Genomic DNA, 23,217 nt, shown 5'->3' with positions numbered 1-23,217 from the left:
AAATAAGAAAACATTTATATCCAAGAAACTCACTTCTGTGGACAAAGAAATTAAAGAAGCTACATAATCACCGGTGAATACTGTACAGACAACAAATAAGTAACCAAGCATGTTTTTAATCTCAGTATATTCCATTTTTCAGAGGTCCCCTCCTCCATGGCAATTTAAATAAGAATCACAGAATCACAGAATGTCAGGGATTGAAAAGGACCTCAAAAGATCATCTAGTTCAATCCCCCTGCCAGAGCAGGAACACCTAGCTCAGGTCACACAGGAACGTGTCCAGGTGGATTTTGAATGTCTCCAGAGAAGGAGATCCCACAGTCTCTCTGGGCAGCCTGTTTTAGTGTTCTGTTATCTTTACTGTGAAGAAGTTTTTTTCTCTTATTTACGTGGAACCTCCTATGTTCCAGCTTGTACCCATTGCCCCTTGTCCTATTATCGGGTGTCACTGAGAAGAGCCTGGCTCCATCCTCCCGACACTCACCCTTCATATATTTATAAACATTAATGAGCTAACCCCTCAGTCTCCTCTTCTCCATGCTAAAGAGACCCAGCTCCCTCAGCCTTTCCTCATCAGAGAGTATCATGAATCTCTATTGATTCTCTAAAACACATTTTCACTTGATGTGCCTTTAGATATAGTTACTCTTTCCAGGCATCTACCTTGAAAAGCAAGTTAAAGTTATTCACATAGGGCACCTGTTTTCCTATAATCTGGTTCCAGTGTATCACAATAGAGCTTTACTATGCCAATGGTTAAACAGCTAGCTCATGAAAAGATCAGACACAGGGCACACTGCTTTAGGTTCCCCTCAGCTGCATAGCCAAGAAATAATAGAGGCAATTAAGTCTGAAGACCTAGGACTCATTTAGAGAAAAAAAATTAAAGCATTTTTTACTTTGGTGAAAAGCAATTTAATTTCATTTCTTTCAGAAAAGCCAGACAATAATTATCATGTTCTGGGATATTTTGTCTACACTGCTTCTCTCCAAACCTACCAGCATTAAGGAATATTAGCAGCATTCAGTTCACAAACATATTCCAACTGGTTAGTATTATTTTATCTTTCTGAACAAAAAGAATAACTAAAACCCTGTGATAATATGGCTTTTGAGATTGTCATAATACAAGTCTCAAAGCAGCACAGAGCTTCAAGCCAACTGCTTTTGAGCTAACTCAAGAATAAACTAGGACTAAAAATATCCCAGTACAGTTAAAAAATCAGATTATTAACACTACTTCACAAATCTTTTATATTTACTGCTAGTAGTTTGTAAATAAAACAAACAAACAAACAAAAAAACTGTAAAATAAAGCTGAAATATGTTCCTGATCTGAATTGTTCACTAGAGAAATACCTTTTTTCCTACATATTATGTAAGGAGTCTCCAGAGATCACCAAGGAGATCTTCTGTTGAGATATTGCCTTTCAACTCTACTGAAACATGTAGGAATTTAAGAGAATTTAGAAGATTCACTTCCCAAGCAGAAATGCTCACTAGTACTCCCTCAGAAAAAAAGATTTGGGGCAGTAATTTCAGTCTGTGTTTCTTAAAATATTTCCTTCGCAGACCATATCCATACACCGGCATCCCTAAGTCAGGCCTTACTGTTGTGAAGGGTCAGTTAAACACACTGAAGCTGTTTCTCTGCTTACACTTACAGTGAATGCCAAGTTGAGGCACTTCATTCCTTTACTATCAGGTTAACATAGGATCCAAATAAACAATTGGATTTTAAAAGTCAGGAGTGTGTAATAACTCCTATGAGGTTACTGACAGGATGCCAGCCTGCCTCCCACACTGTAAGAACATTCCTTGGAGAATGCTGAGAAGGGAGCAGAGGAATAGAGACAAAAGTTACTAGGGAGAGATTCGCTGTGAGAAATTAAAATTTAGTTAAGGCCTTCTGATCAGCTAATAGCTCCAGGCTGAACTATTTAGAGGGTGGACTTGTCTACCTGCATTAATTGAGGACTGTGGAAATGAATCTAATACTTTCTCGTGTTACATTTTCAAACATACAAGAACTGAATTGTCAAAATGAGAATAAAATGCCCCAAAATGCTAGAGAAATAGTAGTTCTGCACATGCTTTCTACTGGAAGATTTCCAGGGAGACTGAAATTGGGTAGAGTTTGGCTCTTCAAGTGAACATGAAGACACTTAATGCATCCTAACACAGCCGGATGGCCCTTCACCATGAGAAACTGAAAGCAGAAATTGGGCACTGATGCTTTTTTTCCAACAAAACCACTGACCCACAGGAGAGAGATGCCTGTGTGGCATTCAGCTTCCCTGATAACTTCTGCCTACTTGCAACAGCAAAGGAATGCAGCCATTTCCTGATCCTAGCCTAGAGAAGAGTTATGTGCTAACATGAGCAGTAAGTGTATTGTACATTTTACCACAGGATCTGAATGAATTTGAGCTGAACCCTTCAGACGTGCAGGCTCAAATTCTAAAAAGATTCTATGCAAGAACTCATTCAGCTCTTGGCCAAAAAATTTTAGTATGCTTTGCTGTAACAACAGGGTTCTGGAGAGATGAAAAATGCCATGTTTGGTTTCCATGCTTTACAGTTTATAAAGGTATACTGCTATTATACCTTGCAGTGAACCCTTGCCCTACCTTATGTAATTCAATTTCATTAAAAGGTCTGTGGCAAATTTATCTAGTGCTTATATAATCACTTCTTTGAAGTGTGTGAATGAAGCTGTTATTTTTTCAAAGAGTATCTGTCTGTCCAAAATTTATTTTAACGCACTGTGGGCATGAAGCTAGATGAGAGAATGTATATATTCCCTTAAAAGTGTTTACTTAACCACAATAAAAGGTTATGTGGATTTCCCAAGTGCACTTAGTTACAGTACCTGTTATAATGTGAACATTTAAACACTCTTTCAACTTGGCTGCCACTCATATATCATGTTTGACACAACAGTCAAAGTTCTTTTGTTTAGCACTAGCTCAGGAGGAATGGAAGGTTCTGTAGTAGCACATGAATGGAAAACACTAAAGTCAAAATAAGGGAAAAGGGGAAAAAAATGGAGAAAAACCACAGATACAAGTAGCTCTGCAGAAAAACCTATTTCTAAAGTGCACCTTTTTTAGTACATACATCTGAAATACTCTGTGTTCACATCTGCCTGAAAATATCTATGTGCTACTGTTGGCATTGCAACTCTCTAGCATCTTCTGGGGCTTGTACCTAGTACCACAGAGAACCTCTTTCCCCCATCTTTCTTTCCAATTGGATCCCACTCTCATAGTCAATGAAAGAAATTAAATTCGCTTTGGGACACTTGTGTGTCGGTACATATAGAAGCAGAATACTTTTGATTTCTAAGCACCTTTGCTTAGAAACCTGCAGTTTCTAAGGCATTCCTGGAAGTGTAGTTTCCTATAATGGGTTGGGACTTTTACAAAACTGGTTCCCATGCGATTTTTGAACTGCAAACAAGGAGTACAGAAAAAAGAAAGGAAGAAAGGAAGAAAGGAAGAAAGGAAGAAAGGAAGAAAGGAAGAAAGGAAGAAAGGAAGAAAGGAAGAAAGGAAGAAAGGAAGAAAGGAAGAAAGGAAGAAAGGAAGAAAGGAAGAAAGGAAGAAAGGAAGAAAGGAAGAAAGGAAGAAAGGAAGAAAGGAAGAAAGGAAGAAAGGAATTCATAACTTTTACACTTGAAAAGTGTCTACTCAGTACTATGGTTGGAATATGACTGTTCTTAAGCAGCCTTCTGAATATGACCTGATGATTACATAAAAATTTATGTGGGAAGTGATGGAATCACTTTTTTGCACAGCAATATGTATTTTATTTTTAAGTATGTTTAATACTATAAAAGAATTTAGGACTATATTTAGACATCAAAGCCTCTGAACTTGGTGTAGAGAAATCCTTTCCTGGCTAGTTTTTGGAAGCATTTTATCCAGAAAAAAAAAACATCAGAGACAGAAGTTCTGTGGAATTTAGGTTGTTTAAATATAGTTTTTTTCATACAAATTAATAAGTAGGAGTAGAGGACAGTACTCTTTACAAGCTAACATACGCTTTTAATTAGATTTATACTTTATCTAGATGTAAACTGTTGTTTGCTTATAAAAGCAGGACAGCAATTTAGTTTTTACACTGGAATATTGCAAAACCAAGATTTACCTTATTACAGAATCTGAGAGTTTGAAAAAGACATCAGAATAATAATTTAAAAAAATAGGGTATGCACATTCCCAAACATTTCTTAAATAGATTTTTAAATACAGCAAAACTTCCATTAAATGGAGGAACATAAATAAATAAATAAATAAATAAATAAATAAATAAATGTTTTCCATATCTATTGAATAGACCTAGCAGTTAATGTTGTGTCATCTCAACTGGACACATTTTCTTCTCCAAGCTATTACATTACACGCTCAGTAATACAGTCTGAGGGTGGTCTCTTTAAGATGAATGTGGCAATACTGTTATATGTTTATTCAGTGGAAAAAATATATTTCAGCATCTAATTAGAAGTCTTTAAAAGATTTACTGTCATCATTTCTTTCAAAGATATGTCTTGCAGAGAGTCACTTTTTTTTCTATGTAGATGTTATCTAACATATGCATTTTAGTTTATGTGAGGTTTCACAAATTACATTTTGTTTTTCTCCCACTTACTCTATGCTTATGGCATACATTTGGCAAATACTGAAACTCTTTAACTAGACAAGTCATTAGGCAAGTGCTAAATGACTATCCGAAATAATAGGTTCACTGCTGGAAGCTTTTAAAGAGACGACTTCTTCTTTAACTCTTGATCTAGTTGCTGTGTGCCAATCTGTAGTAACAGAGGTAAGGTTGAAGGGTTGGTTTTTAGGCTCTGATCCAAAAATCAGCCATCAAAAACTTAAACTTGAGTTACAAAAAGTTTCATCTCCTCCTTTTTCTGACTGATCAGATAACAATCTGGTTTAAATTCACTGACAGAGGACTCTATTCAGTTACTCTTGTAGGTCACCATTTTCATGCTGTGTAATGGGCAAGGAAAGAGATATTACGCTATCCCTCCACATGGAATCCATAGACACGAAATACTGGGCAGCATCTGGACAGTATGTTGAGAAAAACTCATGAATGCCAAATTTAGATAGAATAAAATGACTTGCTGAATGAGAAATAGTTCCACAAATTTTGAAATACAGAGCCTATCTTACATCTTATTAATGAAGTTGAAAACTCCAAGTTTAAACCGAACATGGACTTAGGAATTTCATGAGGTATTATGGAAGAGATATTTAGCTAACTGCACTCAGTTCACATGGTGTAGATACTGGAACAATTCTGAGGTAAGCCTGTGATACAGTAAGTGAATCTATAAAAAATAGAAAGTTTTTGCCCTCCATAAAAAAAAGAAGACCAGAGAGTTAGGTTATGCAACTCAGCCAGGATACACTGCTACTCTGTGAAAACGAAGAGCTCTCAATTCCCTAGAGTAAGGTACCTCACCTGCTTCAAGTACTTCTCCCTTTGTTAGTTTATACTGCTAAATTGCTTTAATTTCTGAGTTTAGTTATTGTTCTTTTCTAGAAAATGTAATTTTGATGATGGCAAATAACAATTATCTCCAATTCCTTTCTTGGAATCAAATGTCAAGGTGAAGAACACTCTTAATTACTTTTTACTGTCAAGAAAACACACCTGTAGAAAGCTGCAAGGCCAAACAAAAGAGTAACTTACCTCTTGATTTTCTCCCATGAATATATGCCTTTCCAAGAAGTTGCCACGTTGGCCTGTACAAGTCTTCCAAATCCAGCTGCCACCGATCTGGTTCAAGGTACCGGATAAGTTCTTCCACAGTACTAAATCCAGCAACAGCATTGTTTAATACATCTAGTGGCAAAGCTGATGGGGGTAGCGATGATGGGCTAGGTGCTTCTGTGTGGTGCTGCAATTAAAGCCAAGAGAAGAGTACCAGTCAGAGGTTTAATGGATCTGCTTTGATGAAGTGTTGTACCTTATAAGTTACATAGCTGGGAAAGTTTATATGTAGCTAGTTTGTTTCCAGTGCACAATAAGACAAATGACAAGAGTCAAAAAGTATCTAATTATTCTCCAGCCATAAGTGTAAACAATTTTCCACGAGACAGCTTTCCCATTTCTTACATTCCTTGCCTGAAAGATAGCATGTTAATATACCAGTTCTTTGAAGAAATTCACTAAGTGATGGACAAGATTATAGAAACAGAAAGAATGACTTGCAAATATGGCCCCATTACAGGCAATTACTGTAACCTTATAGAAATCTGAAGAAACACACATTTAACATGTTGCCTTTCCTGTGAAACTTAGCCACAGTCATTTTGTTCCCAGTTTTCAATGTAAACTTTGAACATGCCCTACTTTGAAGATAGCGAATATTCATGTTCTCATCTATAAACAAACAAACAACAACAAAAAAAGTACCAGCGTTGTTTTATACTGTACTAAAAATTATATATCTGGCTACGTAGTAATAACATCTGGCATGATTACAACTAGTCCCGTCCCCCCCCCCCCCCCCCCCCCCCCCCAAAAAAAAAAAAAAAAAAACAACTGTAACCAAGGATTAAAAAAAAAAAAAAAATTGACACTGAAACTCAGCACTGAAAAAAAATCACTGTACTTTCCCGCAGCACAAAACTTACTCCAAAACTTGCACTTACTGGTTCAGGGCTATCAGTACAAGGCAGTTCAAACAAAGCGAGACTTCTCATTTTGTTCTCACTACAGTCTGTTTAAAAATTCTGCACTGATTTGTATTTTCAAAAGACTAAAAAAAGGCAAGTAGGGAAATCTAGGCAGGAAGCTCTGCAACACCAACGTAAGTTTCTTTAGGTTTTTATATACACGGACATCACTACAGACTCTAAGTCCACAGAACTATGCTAAGACAATTTTTCTGGACCACATAAGAATAAAGACTTGAACCTGATCAGAGGACAGGAAGGACAAGAAATCAGCAAGCTAAGTGCATAATGTTACATGTATCACTGTGTTCAAGTGTGGTGCATGTAAGATTTAGGGAACACATTCACTATAAGCACACTAAAGCTTTGGGAAAGGCTGTCCAGAGAGGCCAGTACATCAACTAACATGCTTTGTGGTCGGTGTTGTGCAGCAGGAAAATGGGGTAAGATCTACACTAGTTTATGTCATTATTATATTGTCACTATATGCATACCTGCATATACATACAGCAGAGTTAGAGTCAAAATGGCACTCTCAGTACTGCAATGTGAAATGTAAACATAATTTCATTTCTTCCATCTATAATGACAGATCAGTTATATTTCTTTATCTTTACAAAATGAATACAGAAAGAGACCAATCACAAATGTCCAGCTAGGCAGAAAAAATATATTTAATAAAATAACTCTTGCAACAATACACACTGTGCAGAAATTTTCTAAAATACATATATATGTAGGTATATTTCATAGAAGTAATTACATTTTCCCTTCTATAATTACATTTCCCTTCTATGCTCTCAATTCTATTAAACACATATTTTTGCCTTCAACTATATCTGTGGTTGGAAGGGCAGCAAAAATGGAAGCACCCACCATGCTCTTCCTAATTTTTTTTTTCTTCAAGGGTTTGTCTCTCTCCACCTTCAAGAACTGCAGTCACTAGAGTGACTTGTGCTACTTTTTAATGGGGAGCCTTGTAAAGATAACACAAAACGTAAATCTAATGTACTAGTATTACTAACTTTACTGCATTTGCATTTTGCTTTTCTTGCTCCATTTCCAATAGAGTGAGGAAAATAGTTACTTCTCGTTCTGGATGAATGTGGATTTCAAAAAGTTAAAGTATTTCTTTCCCTCTTCTCTCCAATGCTCATAATAAATAAAATAACATGCCAACCCATCTATTAGGTTATGATAATAAAGCAACAGATTCTGGTCTATAATTTAAATATTTACTCTTAGCAAAACATGCTACTCAGCAAGTTTCAAAATAGTGCTGCGGCACTGTAATTCAGATAGTTAAAAAAAAATACAAATTTTTTCTTCCTGTTTTTAGCCATAATGATGTATTTGTTAACTTTCCTGGTTTGAAGGTGGAAGAGTTTGCTAAAGGAAAAAATAAACTAAGCCTTAAATGGTGGAAGTAGTACCAGAAAAAAAAAAAAAAATCTATTCATTTCTAACAGAAGAAAATACTTCACTTTCTCACTTCTACTGAGATCTTTTGTTTCCAAGTGAAATAGATGGACTCCAGATAAAAATCTGTTTGTCTAGAAACTACTTCCACATTTCACAACCTTGAACATGCACACTTAGCAATACATATATTGGAATTCACTAATTAGTGCTGTTTTGGATTCAATAGGCATTTGCCAGTTATAATATTATGAAGAAACTGTGAATCACTGTGCTCAACAGTAGCACAATTAAAGTTGTCATCACTTTCTCATCTTTCTCATAGCAAACCAAAACATGAACAAAAGTAACCAAAACAGCTAAATTGCACAACTTTTTGAATAAAGTACTTAAAATCAAGATTAATTATGTATTTTCCAATAATTTCTTAGTCAATTTAAATTGCATAGTTAACACACATCAAAGATTATAGATAATCAATATCATAAAGCTATGTGTTGTAATTCACATTTACAATATTTTTTATGAAATCTCAAATCAATAAACCTAAATAAAAATGTCAATTAAAATTATACTCTACATTACTCTTCCTTGCTAATAAGTGTTACTTAATTTGTAAGTTAAATCTTTTAGATGGAAAAGAGCAGCAAACTGGTCTTCCTTCCTTTGACTAAAATAATCAGTTGGAATTTTATGAATATATAGTTACACTCAGTTTTCCTCTGTTCCATGCATCCTCAGTTAGTACTGATGTTTTAGGCCTGAGCCTTTTTATGTATGAGGATGTATAATTTCTGTTAAGACAGTTATTAAAATTACCTCAACAGGTTCCATATGTCAGTATGACTCCTCCAGTTAACAAAACACACCATGACTTTTAGTTTTGTGTCCAGGGAACTACTTCACTTTAATAAGAATAAAGATGCTTAAAAACAAGATAGAGCTAAATAGTTGTATCTTTAGTATTACTAAAAATGATTCAGGATGAAAACCAGAGCAGAAAACTTAGGATTTCTGCTGCCCTGCAGAACAGCCAAGGAGGGCTTTTTATACCATATTTCTGTGTTTGTACTTGTCTCTGTTAAAACAAATACCTTCTAGAAATTTCCAGAGGTGTTTATGAGCATTAAAGACAGGCAAATAGATCAAATTTAGGCTACAGTTTGGAAAAAAAGAAGAAAATAATACAGCGGCTTCACAGACCTATCCAGCCCTGAAGGTTATACATAACAGCAATACTCAAGAAGAAATCTAGAGAGTAAAATGCGTGTTAGTGTTCTCAGAATAGTAGTGGTGCCCTGCTGGAGTAATCAAAGCTGCCCCTCCTAGCCTCTTTCCCAAAGGGGAAAGGGTATGACACACACATGGGACAATGAAGGTTCCCATTGGTGAAGCAGTAAATCTGAATAAAAAACTACTACACGTGAATATGAAATTACCAAGTTGAAGATAAGACCTAAGGACAATGTAGTGCATAGTCTAATTTGAAGATTTCTGATTCATTTCTTGCTCTGACACATATTTCCTGTACAATCCTGAGAATTTAACTTAGGCCACAGCTTCCTGGTGCAAAGCTTCTGGCAGCAGCACCTCCTTGTTTGTGTCAGTATGACTGTAAATGCAGCTACAACATAAACAAGAGCTAATCCTTCTAAAAGAGAACATTGCTCCTCTCCATTTTGCTTTAAACCCATGTTTGTTCACAGCATAGACCTCCAACACCTAAACCATCCCAACGAAAAGTAAGAGGCCAATAAAACAAACACTGTCAGATTCACTCTGGCACCAGGAACTTCATATCATGACCACGTCAAATGTGTAAAATAAGCATAATGTCAATTCCTTGATATCATAAGCTCTACGAGTGAATGAATACAATAAACATTAGATTAATAGTTTATCTGAAGAATACATAAGTATGAAGAGTAAAATTTTGGATGTGAGACAGTATTTTTCCTTCTGATGGTATCCATCTGTTGTTCTCTTGCACAGAACCTGATCCAGTGATCAACTATTCAGAAAAAAACAGCACTTGCCTACCAACTACACAAGATAAACTCTTAAGCGCAACTTCAATCTAAGCAAAGCTTTCCTTTTGCTCCTGCCTCTTAGGTACTGACTATCAAGGTACTGACACTACCCACTTCCAGTTAAAGGAGAAGAAAGCTGTAATATTCTTAGTGTGCTGCTGCCAACACTGATGAATTCCACATTTAATAATGCAACCACTGGGTTAAGACTGGAACAACAAAAACCAGTGAGTCAAATACCTGGCATGACAGCACATTTACAATTGTCTCAAAGAAAACATTGTCAAGACGTTTTTGAGTGAAAACTCATTCACCAGTTGGCACAATTTGGAGAAACTATTAAATATCAGTGTGGTTTCATTGTGCAAGAAGGCACTTTTGTAACCAAAAAATCAATTGATCAGTCAATCAAACTAAGGGAACTCCCCTCCTCCACAAATCAAGAAAGATCAGAAACGTGAAAGAAATTTGAAATATTTCTTCTAATCAGATATTCTTATAGCTTTATTACTATTATTATGAAATAATAGATTTAGATGTATGGTGTTGAAATTAAAAGCACATGTACATTATTGTAACACAATGAAGAAAGCCTACTTTGTACCTTTATAGGTAGTCCTCCTATTAGCCTCATTAGAAGTTATGAGAAAGAGCAGATATCCAGCTCAGTTTACCCTGAGGACATAGAAGCTTCTTAGCATAACAATAGCTCCTTCTTTTCTACCATAAACAGATGCAATATTGACTCTTAAAAGCCTCAACTAATCATTACCTACCTACAAGCACCAACTTACTTATGCACATGTACATAGCATAAAATGCTAATCCATCTGTGAAAGCCTGTAACTTCCAAAGACTCACGCTCTCTGTGCTGAATGTGGGAATAAGCCTGTGCCACTGCTACACAAAATGGTAGTCCTCTTCAAGGGAGAGACATTAGAAGGAAGTGAAGCTGCTCTGTGGTTCAGACTGTGGGCAACCGCCAAAGCAGATAAACTAGATTCTAGGATCTATTTCTCCTGCCTCTGGCAATGAAATGGGAATAATAATAATAAAAAAAAAAAAAAAAAAAAAAAAGGAGCAAATACAGATAAGCCATTTAGGCTGCCAAAGCCACAAGGCTTTGGAATAAGGCAAGCGTGTTTCCTTTCAAGTGACAGAGATGTAAGCCAGGAAGGCCAGCAATGTTCCCATCCACTTCAGAGCTTGCCTCTGTTGCTGAAGTTCCTATCACAGCAACAAGGATGATAAAACAGGCTTCAGTGGCACTGAAGTAAAAACATGCATGTTGTTCAGCTATCCTTGCTGCTGGGATGCAACTTCTGCCAGTCAAATGACTATTTCTCATGGAGCCTCCAGCTCTCTGCCTTTTGCATACTCTCTGATTTTTCTTATCTAAGCCTCCCTTCATATGCATCCAGGGCTTTCTTTTTATCTCATCAATGACCTTACTTGCTTAGTATCCATGTCCTTGCTGTAACTTATATCTTGAAGCCAGAGACAGTTTCCTAAACACTACATCCTTTATTTTTTAAAGACCCTTCCCAAGTTGTGCATATTTACTGCTCTTGTGTCTGTAATCCCCAACAGGAGAAAGGTCACAAGGAAATGTGAATGCATTGCTTCCTTTCTGTCTTTGCCTGTCACAGATATGAATAAAGGATTAATGACATGTAAGAGTAGTGTTGGGAGCAGCCTAACATTTCCTCAGGCTACCTTACAGTGTTGAGATAAAATATATCCAGAAATATTCTAAATATTCCCCTAACTAGAGTTTCCATGCAGTTCACAGAATTCTAATTGTGCTGGAAACAACTGGGAGATGCTCTCAAGGAAATTGGCGGCAAGAAAATTGCACAGGATGTCACTAATCATCAGATTTCTTCCTGCAAATGACAGTTTTTTTTGCCTGAAGCCTGTGCACCATCACATCCGTTGAAATATACTGGTGAGAATTACTCATCTGAAGCCAGGACTGACACCTATCTAGAACAACTTCATGAATTCTCAGAAGATTACATCTATAGCAATAATTTCTGGAGCCATTTTCAAATAAACTTCAAAAGTTAGTGACCTATAATGACATGTATACATTTGCATGTTTATATATGTATGAAAATACATTTTTCTTTTTTTTGTGATCCCACGTGTCAGCAATAATCCACAGTATTCATTTAGAAAATTAGAAGGTGGTAAAAAGAAAACTAATGCTCACACTACTGTATTGACAGTAAGGTCTTACATACACTACACTTCATTTAAAAGCAAACATCTAGTGCTACAATGAATTGGGCCTGACTCTATAGACAAGTTATGACAAATACCTCTGTGACAAAGGAAGTTCCAAAATAAAATCAATAAGACAGTTTTCAATTGCAGTCCATCCATCAAAAACATTCTTTTTATTGCTTTTTTCAGATTACTTTAGGTACTCAAACTAATTTTAGGAATACAATTGTTGGGTTTTGATTCCTATAAAGTACATCTGTGGAATATCTAATAATATCTAAACCATAAGTACATCCAAAACCATAATCCTTAATGAGCACTACCTTCTTGTTTATAAATGTCTCTTCTAAAGAAGACTTTAAATGAAATGTATAGTAAGCTTTCCCCACTCCATGTACACTCCAAAAGAAAAATTAATTCTATCTTCACTATCCTAGTAACTACTACAGAATATTTTCATTTCTGAACTTCCAAGAGGCTTGTGTTTTAACACTCTCAAACCAAATGTGTGGTACATTTAAAATGAACTAGGTACATATTTATCTCCTGTAAGTGCAAACAGGACTATAACTAAAACTTAAGAGCCAAAATCCAGTTGTTAATTTTTGTTCTTGTATAATTTGAGAACACAATAATAACAAAAAACAAACAAACCTGAGTCTAATTCAGTCAATGAACAATACAGATACATCTATCCACATTACAAAGAGTAATGATGCTGGATGTGTGGGTAGTCACAATGTCTGGCATCACAGGACTGCATAGCCATCCCTGTATCTCTGTGATATGCTGTGCCCTGGAGTATTAGTATATTGAGGTCATGCACAGCTCCTTCCAGATCCTGATCATGTGTGATATATGTTTCTGTAATATTAAAAATGAATGGACTCCACAGAATCACCAAGGCTGGAAAAGACCTCCAAAATCATCTAATCCAGCCATCCACCTGCCAGTAATGTCCCTCAGTACAACAAGATTTTTGTTACATTGTTACTTGTATACATTCATTTTTTAAGCTGTAAATATATGGTCATAACCTGATTATAATCTCCTCTAGGGAACATGAAGAGGTGACTAGGCTATACGTACAAAATGTCTGCAGAAAACAACTAAAAATAGATTATGTATAAGCAAAACAAAGTCCCCAAACCATTTACTGAAGTACAGTTTCTCTAACTACAGCCTTACAGAATCTTTGGAGAAAGTCCTGCAACATACCTGCTGCTTGCAGTATGGGGATATGTCTGCAAGTCTGATAGCATTTTCTTTATATTCATACATTATTTTTTCCAGTACAAATCAATATCTGTGATTAATCATTTTAATGTGTTAAACGTGTAAGGAAGTTTGCATCTTTTGTAAGCATTTGCTAAATTCGGTTGAACCACCTGTAGGATATATCAGCAGTATTCTGCTTCAGTAGACCTTTTTTCATGAGAGAGTGTTAACTACTGATGTCAACTGCTATAGTTTCTGCTTCCTGTACACTAATTTTTGCTAACAAACACTATTTTCCTGAATGATAACGATGTCCTCCCTGTTTTACCAACTTGCTAACTCCTCCTCTCCACACAAAGTACTTGTCATAGTATTTAAGAACATTTAAAATTTGTTGTTTCATAACTGTCATCACTCACTGTTACGAAGACCATCAGTAGTAGTCCCATTTGCATCTCCAGTGTAGAATTCTACTAATTGCTTGTTGTGTTTTCCAACAAATACACTGTCTTCTTATTTTGCTTCACTGAGGATCTCAAGTAGAACTCTCCAGAGACCTTTCCAAAACTAGTTCACTATTTCATTGCTTTGTGGCTTTAATCTATTATCACCTTTTATAGCTCAGATAGGCTTGAGTGATAACTGGCTTTTTCTTTTGTGTTCAAGTAGTGATTAAGACAGTAGGATACTTTGTGACTCTTTATAGGAGTAATAACACTTCACAGCAGAATGTTATTTCATAGGCATACAAAGATACTTGAATGCGTGCAAGAGTAGGGAGCCAGATAAGAAGACTTTTTCATCACTTGAATAAATAAACCCTTTGTAAACCATTGGTACCATTATAATAAACCCTTATAATAACCCTTACAATAAGCACTTGGTATATTTTTGTTCATTACATATTATTTTCTGGAATGTCCTATTTTGATGAATGCCGTCTTACACTTGCAAATCCTTCCTAGAAGAGAAGTCTTATAAATTATATTACATATCAAATACTGAGAGATTCTTATGAGTACTAGGATCTCATTATGAGAAAGTTCTTTTTTCACAGTTCAGACCAAAAGTCAAATTTAGTGCACAGAGAGCCTTGGCTCCAATATTTAACTGAATTTTATTGTATCTGCTGTAGACTGAAATGTGGAAAAGCTTACACTTCAGTTAAGAGAAGATTTGCAAGAGAGCAATCCAAATTATGCTTAAAATGTGAATTTATCCTCTAAATGGAGGAGCATCATTGCTGGACAAACAGTAATGTAAGAGCCTCAGTCTACAAATGAGTCAGTGCAAAAAATTCCCACAATCATAAGACTTCAGAGAACATTTAGACATAGTGTAAGGAATATTAGCTCAAATCATACTGCAAATTGGGTTACCATAATTATTAACGACCTCTTTGAAATACACCCACAAAATTCATACATGAAACACACTTGCATTTATGATTTACAGAAGGATTTTTTTGGTTCTGTCCACAAAGCTCTATTTCTTGCTTGACAGACAGTAGTTGATAAGGAATAAACAGTTAATACAAGCACAGCTGTTCTGAACAGCTATAAGTTTTTGAATGCACTTCTCTGACAGGGCATGCGGTCAGTCATAATTAAAAGGCATCATGTTTGTGTTTTTTTTTGTTGTTGTTGTTGTTGTTTTTTTGTTTGGTTTGTTTTAAATTAACCATTTATGTCAAATACTTTTAAAAAATACTTAAAAAAATAAATAGAAAAACAGCAGTGTTTGCAGTCAGGTAATGAAGTGCTCTAAGTTCCCTCTAGGTATTGGAAATGGATGGCTGTTACAAAAACGTTTACTTTTCCCAGTAAGTTCATAGGTAAGTTCATCAAACATTAAACACTAGGAATGACTGTTTATCACAACTGGAAAGCGTATTTGGCAAGGGCAATGAAAATGTCTTCTACAGCATATGCAATTTTAAGGTGCTCCTTTGGTATATATGCTAAATTGCATTCCATGTAGGTTTCTGTTCATTTCATATCACAATAAAAAGAGCACGCCCCAAATTCCTGTGCAGCAGATATTGCAAATCATAGCTTGTCCTGCCTTGAGGGCAAAAAGTCTTTGAATAAAACATCACTCTAAAAGAAAGGAATCTCAACTCTGTCCTCATGTATCCATTCCTTAGCATCATCAAACATGCTAGAGATTTACTATATTAAGATCTGTGAAGAAAAGTTATTTCTATACATTTGCTTTATATATGACATACACATCATAACTCAGTGACCATCTATCCACAGGCAAAAGCTACGACTGCAAAGATATTCTCACCCTGATTGAAAAAGCCAGACTTCCAATATGCGAGCTAGTTCCTACTGTCGTGTAGTGTTAGCCCTAATGTTCTAACATATTCTTAATATCCAGCTGGATTTCTCTTACCTTTGTATTTTCTGTTGTCTTTATCTCTTAATTCCTATCTCATGCAACCTCAATATACTTTCAGATATATATATATAATGATAAATTATGCACAATAGCATAGTATATGAGATTATACAAGAACTAAAAGGCAAAATGAATGGGAAAATTATGTGTACTATGAGAAAAAATTAGGAAACACATATTCCAAATCCACTTGCATGTAAGAAGAAAGAGTTAAAAATAGTTCAAAATCATAAGCACTCCAGTAGAGATACAGGAGACCAAAAACTGAACAGGAGGCAACGTGATCGTGTTCTGAAAAAGACAAATCTCAGGCAGATACACTCAGAACATACTGCTAGGCTACTGAGTTGCTAGAAAGGTATCAGCTGAAGTATTTTGTTTTTATCTCCAGCACTTTTAGGATATAGGCAGACAGAGAACACTCAGAGAAAAGAGCAAGAAAAGAAAGAAAACACAAACCATGATAAGACTGGGCAATATAAGTTTTTTTTTAACCTAGGCTGACAAGAGATGCAGTAGCATGTAATAGCGCATCAGATGATCAGCTGTTCCCCAGTCCATCAATCATAGGAAGAAAATGCATACTATGTTAAGCAGTGCAACAGATGATCAAGGTCTGTGAAATCTTTGTCCCTGAGCTTCAGGAATAGCACAAATATCTAACAAGAATAAACTCTATTTAATCCTTTCTTGGAGTGGGACAGTGCACAGAAGTATCCTAGTGAATTCCCTTTTAACTCTGCACTTTTGCATTTGCGTTACACAGAAGTATCTGGCTACCTCACAGCTTCTAGAAAATATGTAAGATTATGCTGAAGAAAATTCTGAATTCTGAAAAGGAATGTTAAATCATTTTGCTGTTTGCTGTGTTGACTTGATATAACACAAACTCTTCTGTATGCATAACTAAGCTCTAATACACTTCTTCCCCTCAGCAACTATTTCTACATTTGTATGTTAACCCTTTCTAACCCTTAAGATTTATTATATTATTTTTGTAATAAACCTTAATAACTGGATGACCGTATAACTAAATATAGAAATATCCGGAAAAAGATATATAGTTTTGTTTACAGGTTAGCCCAGAAGCCCTTATTCACATGAGAATATGGAAATTAATAAAACTAATTCCTATTTTGGAGTTTAATTTAGTCACTTCTCTTGAGGAAAACTAGGCAGTCAGATGTTACAACCAGGACTTCTTTTAAAAGAACAGGTTTTTGATAAAAGTTGCTTGTTTGGGAGCAGCAGAAGTTCCTTTGGCAGTATCGTTTACAATTACTTTGAAGCCCTGAAATAGTATGCAATATAACCCACTTAAAAAGGTGGTTTTACCATCAGCCATAAAATAAAATTAGACACATTTCTGCCATGCTCCTCTTTTTCAATCTCTACGGCTGCTATTTAAAATGGAGCCTTCAAAGATGGCTTGAAAGTAAAGCGCTTCATTCTATTTCAAGTAGTATGCCATAAAATGTTGTGCTGCTTACAGCGTGAACAAATCCATTAAATAAGGATAGGTTGCATTTTAAGACACTGCATGCAGCTGCCTCAGTCTGCATCTTGATATATTATAAAAAATAATAATAATTACAACAAGTAGTCTAATTATTTTTACTACAGTGCATTAATATACTCCTTCATTGCACACACAGTTCTTTCTCATCCCTTTCCTTCATACGTATAAACAAAGAAGGAAAAGAAAACTGCCAAGTAATAAGCACATAGTATGAAAAAATCCACTATGTTTTATAGCACGGTCTGATTCTCCTGAAGACTGCTAGTAAATCAAGCAAATTTCATAGAAGCCTGACAGGTTTGGTTATAACAATCACTGTCCACAGCTGTGGTCAAATTATCTCCAACTGATAACTGTCAACTAGATCATGTCTTGATTATTTTTTAATTAGGGCTTGCTAACATAGTATAAGTAAGGCTGGTGCTCTCTATCAAAAATGATGGAAAAATCACAGTGACTTTTGTTTTCAATCAGCCCATTAATTTTCCCTATAATATTTTCAAAGAGGCTATTTTGGATTATTGATTATGGTAACCAGAACTGCCAGAAAAACTTTCAAGGGATCTCATCCGTGTGCAGAGTTGCATCTTGCTTCAGTGTAGTTCTCTGTTCTCATGCACTCATCCTCCTTGTAAAGCTACAAGCTCAGAACCGTTATCAGCACAAGAAATGCAGTGCCATAAGCTAACACTGCACCAATCCTAACTCTTTTCCAGAGCATTCTTTAACTTATCATCACCTAAACACAGCAAGTTCTTGTTGTTTTGTTTTGCTTTGTTTTCCCAAAGGCATAATTTTAGGAAAATCTGTTAATCCTTCTGCAGAGTGTCAGCATGCATTTAACTTTTCATGTTCCCATTTATAAAATTGTTGTAAATATCTATTTGAAAATGAATATTTATACACTTGAAAATACTTTTCTGTTTCTATTTTTTTTTTTTTTTCTGCTGGAGATTGTTTAGATTTAAAACATTTTCTTCCCCAGTCTCCTTTCCTGTTCACTGAATCAAGAATAGTGATTCTGGTAATTTCATGGAGAATACATGAAAGTGATTACAGAACACGGACATCAAAAAAGTGGTTTTCTAAGCTTTGATTGATTGTGACTTCATGGGCTGCTATTCATTGCAATCTAGGAAGTGGTTGGATATGGGCTTTACGATCAGTTTAAATAAGTCAAAGTGTGAGGCATTGGCTTCACCTGAATTTTCCAGCTCATAAAAAATACGATTTTCTGTGAACTGCAGATGTTGTTTACATTCTGTTGAATCCAACAATACATAAGGTTATTTACCACATTAGCCTATGATCTGAAAGATCTGGTTAGATCGTTCTAACCACAAGATATCTGTTGATCCAGACAGAACTTGTGCTTCAAAGATTGCAAAGGAGACCAAACTTCTAGTCTACATATGTCATTCAAATACTTCACAAAACAGTTTCACAAATCGGACAAAGAAGATAAATAAAGTGATAGTAAAAAGGTATTATCTAAGAAAGAAGAACTTATCACTCAGTACGCATATCAGTGCATATTACAATTACTCTGGGCAATTATGACAGATGCTACAATGTGCTGCAGAAGAGGAGAAACAAGAAATTTTGCAAGGAAATCAGGAAGACTCACTGAAAATATTTGTGAGGCTACTGCAGGTAGGATTTCTTCCACATTACCTGCACAGTGAATCCCATTAGACACTTTGTTTGTATAGATAACAGAAACCAATTCTGAAAGATTGCAATAGCAATTGATATTAACAATTCAATTGTTCCAAAAGTAATGCCTCTATATATTTACGTGGAAACTAGAACGGATACAAAGAGCACATCACTACTACTTCACAGAGCAAATTATCAGCTGTTTTCTTACACTGTTTTTCAACATAGGCTCCACCATGAGCTATGTATTTTCATCAGCCATAGCTTGCATGTCACACTTGTAAAAATGAGCACCGGTGGAGGTAGCCCACTGTTGCTGTCGCCTCAACTGAAACGCACCACCACTGCCTCATTATGCTCACATCTACTGCTTGGTCTCCATAAATGTTCAGCAAGCATTGATGAATGTCAATGGGTATCATTTTTTCCTCATTGAAGAATTCAATGACACGCCACTGCTTCACATGCACTTCCTTGGCGGGCACCATTGTCAGACTGCTCCTCTACTGCCATCACACAGCACCAACATGTAATGGAATATTGGCGGGAAGGTTCAGCCTCTACTAACGTACCACTGACATCTGTCTCTGACACTGCAGGCCAACATAGTAAAATAGGAGGCATTACTTTTTTATAAGAGGTACTGCAGAATCTTTTAGAAGCAATGCCAAGAAGTCAGCTAAATTGATTACAATGACTGCTGAAGACTGAGTCAATTAGCTATTTTTTATTAAATCCCTTCTCTTTTTATAAGGAGTTATATAGGTAAGGCACCTAATTATCAAGGTGACATTATTAGCATGCTCTTAGCTTTCTTCAATTATATACTACTTAATTTGAAACTGTTTTGCATTTTTATATATGCAGTTCCACTAAACAAACAAGAGGATTTGCATGAATTATAATTAATAAATGAACATGTCAGCATAAGCCACTTGGGGAATGGGATGGAAAAAGTATAATTTAAAATACATCAGCATAAACAATGTTATTTGACTGCATTCGTATAAGCAAAAAATTCCCTCTGTAAAATTAAGTTCTATTTTAAGAGAACATTTTACTGTTTAAAGCTTTATTGTCTGCTCAAACAGTATCAATGTGAATTATCTTAGCAGCTATTATGTATTGTAAAAGAATTCGGAGAAAAACTAAGATTTTTAGTAAGAAGCTTAAATACATACTGACATTGTTTATAAAGTAGTCTCCTACAGAAAATTAAATCAATAGGATTTTTAGAGATAAATACTGATGGTGATTTTAGTACAGCACTATCAGTGTTAACTTTAACACAATTCCTAACAAATTTACATTTGTGCTGGTAATCTTTACTTCATCATTGAAGCCAGTCCCTGATGTGTTATTCACTTGGTTAGGAATTTCGAGGAAGAGGTAGCAACTATGAAATCAGATCACATAGAGCAGAAAATTATTCTCAATGCAATAAATACATAAAGGGACAATTATTTGCCAATGAATTTATCAGTATATGTATACTTTAAATAATCTATTTATCCTTGGGCAACATGGCCATTGTTTCATTCGGCATTATTTTAATGAGTCCAATACTTAATATTTCCTGTTGAGGGCAATGGGATCTGTTTGTTTCAAAATCTGCCTGTCAGCAATCACACCACCTGTACAACAGAAAAGAACTAAAATCAAAACATCCAAAAATTTCAAAGGCCTATACATTAGAAAGAGTGATATTATCTACCACTGCAATTTGAATTGTGTGCTCATCACATTAGAAATAAGGAGCATTAGAACTACATGCAGCACTGAAACGAAAGTTTACATAGTATCAGAGTAATACTAAATAAAATCATTCTCCTTATCAAAAACTACAGGGTCAAAATGGTATAATTCGTATACAGAATGATTCAATTTACCAGTATGACAATTGCCCATTGCCCCCTCTCAGGTAACTTGACTACAGTTTTCGCTTGCCACCTCAGTAGCCAGCACTGCTCCCAGAAAAAAGCTGCCATCCTTTCCTGCAGCAGAGAACATCTGTGAAAGCTACAAGCACCTTATTGCAAGGAAGAAACAGCCCACATGTAACATGTTCTATCTCCACTAAAACCTGCAACAGACTCAAAGAATACGCATAATGAAAAGTTCACATGTTGCGCACGTACTTGATAGACTTGTTCTTGCTTCTCTTTGGGAGTTCTCTAGTTGCTAGTCTAGGGCAGTGCTTTTTGTGTTCCTTTTTGACTTAAGGAACAATAGTGTGGACTCCTTCAAAGGAAAACATACTCTCGTATCACTGGGAAATTGGATTTAAGGAGACTTGAAGAGTGGAAAGTTGTCGTTTTTCTTGGAACTATGCTGTTAAAATGAGTTGCCTCTGGTTTCACGTTTCTGTGGTATCACTTTACCATTTTGCCTCTCCTCCAAGCATTAACCATGAAATTTAGACCAGCCTCTAACTATAAATTATCCACTGGGGTTTTTGTATAGCACTAGCTTTGTATAACTTAATTATTAATGTTCCTCAGACTGGCATCATTTTAGTTTTTTTAAATTATAATTATCTTTTTTTTTTTTTTCTTTTTTGAACACCCTGAAAAGCAAAGGTATTATCTCTGTTCACACTCAGGCAGCTTTTAATTTGTCAATATTTTAAATTGCTCTGTAATTTGTAAGCACTTTCAGATAATGAAATAGCAAACTCTCTTGTGGAAATGTCATTTGTTTGTTTATTTTTATGGCAGCTTTCTGCTAAATTAAAGAAAAAGCTTCTTAGTACAATATTTAAAATAATACATGTACTGGTAAGATATAAAAAGTTCACAGAAAACGATACAAATAAATGAGAAAAAATAGTGTGCTTTAAACAATGGTCAACAACCACAATCTCACAAAATAATCACAAAAGACCCTTCAAGTGCACTGATTACCTAAACAAAAATCTACAGAAATAAAAAGTCAGTATTTACTAACATTGTTACACACAACCATTATGGTTTACATCCTCCTCTTCTGTTTAACCTTAATTCTAAACAACCATATAAATAAATCCTTACCTACCCAGTGATATGGATAAGTAGCTTACAAAAGTAACAGCGGAATTTACTTTGCTCTTCCTTCATGACACTTCTTCAAAGGCATTCTTACAATTTTAAATTAGGTGGGATTAGAATGCTGCTTTGCAGTACACACCCAGTTTGGTTTACTACAGCAGAACAGATTGTTGACTAAAGAGTGCTCTGCCTCCATACAGTGGGCTGGGAGCTGAAGTTCACCCATATCTCACATCTGTAACCTATCAGGCATATCTGGTTCACTCTATCACATCATAGATGTGCTGCTTTGCCCCTTAAGCTCTCCTACTTTTTGATGTGCTTTGTTAACAAAACAGTAAGTTGCTTCTAAACTATGTGCTATCTTTCATCTATCTAAATATTTAGTTTTAGAAGTAATTCAATTCTTTGTTCTTAATGAAACATAATTGAAAAACCATCTGACAATTTTTCATTTGTCTTTGTAGGATGGATTTCACCATCATCTGTCTAGTTCTCCGTGAAATGCTAGGCTCTATTCTGAAGCGTTTCATACCAGCATAGTGCTGGTTTTAAAGTATTCTTATGAATCCCAACTCTACCTCTACTGCTATTTTGAACAACAAATTGCTATAGGGTGTTGGGGTTTTCTCCTCATGAAAGCTGCCAATAACTATTTTAATCAGAAAGGTAATTTTTAAAAGTAAATACAGTATTTAAGTTACATTTATTGACAGAGTGCAAAGAGGAAGAGAACAATGACATAATTTTCTTTGACTAAAATACATGAATTCTGAGCCAAAAAGGCATTATGCAGATAACTCATGAACAGTAAGTAATTTATTATTAACTTTTGATTGCCTGGTACACCTCACACTGAAAAATCAGAAGACAAATACACACATGCAAATCAGAAGAGCTCAGAAGATTAGAGTGATTTTTAAAAGCTAAGCAAAAGCAACCCTATTAACAGCTTACATATTAAAATCCTACATATGTGAGGCTAACTGCCCTGCCAGTTAGCACGT

General features: G+C 35.4%; 1 protein-coding gene across 2 annotated transcripts in view; it reads right to left on the bottom strand.

Annotated features, from left to right (window-relative positions):
- PDGFC (platelet derived growth factor C) overlaps window positions 1–23,217 on the bottom strand; it is a 116,827-nt gene that overhangs the window by 2,974 nt on the left and 90,636 nt on the right. For both annotated transcript variants that reach the window (NM_204721.3, XM_025149500.3), the window contains exon 4: window positions 5,716–5,923. In NM_204721.3, coding sequence (NP_990052.1) covers window positions 5,716–5,923 — 208 coding nt within the window. The remainder of the gene's footprint in view (window positions 1–5,715; window positions 5,924–23,217) is intronic.

The sequence above is a fragment of the Gallus gallus genome, chromosome 4 (assembly GCF_016699485.2).
Source record: "Gallus gallus isolate bGalGal1 chromosome 4, bGalGal1.mat.broiler.GRCg7b, whole genome shotgun sequence".
NCBI lineage: Eukaryota > Metazoa > Chordata > Aves > Galliformes > Phasianidae > Gallus > Gallus gallus.
The sequence above is the reverse complement of the archived record's forward strand: the minus strand, read 5'-3'. Positions and strand labels throughout refer to the sequence as shown.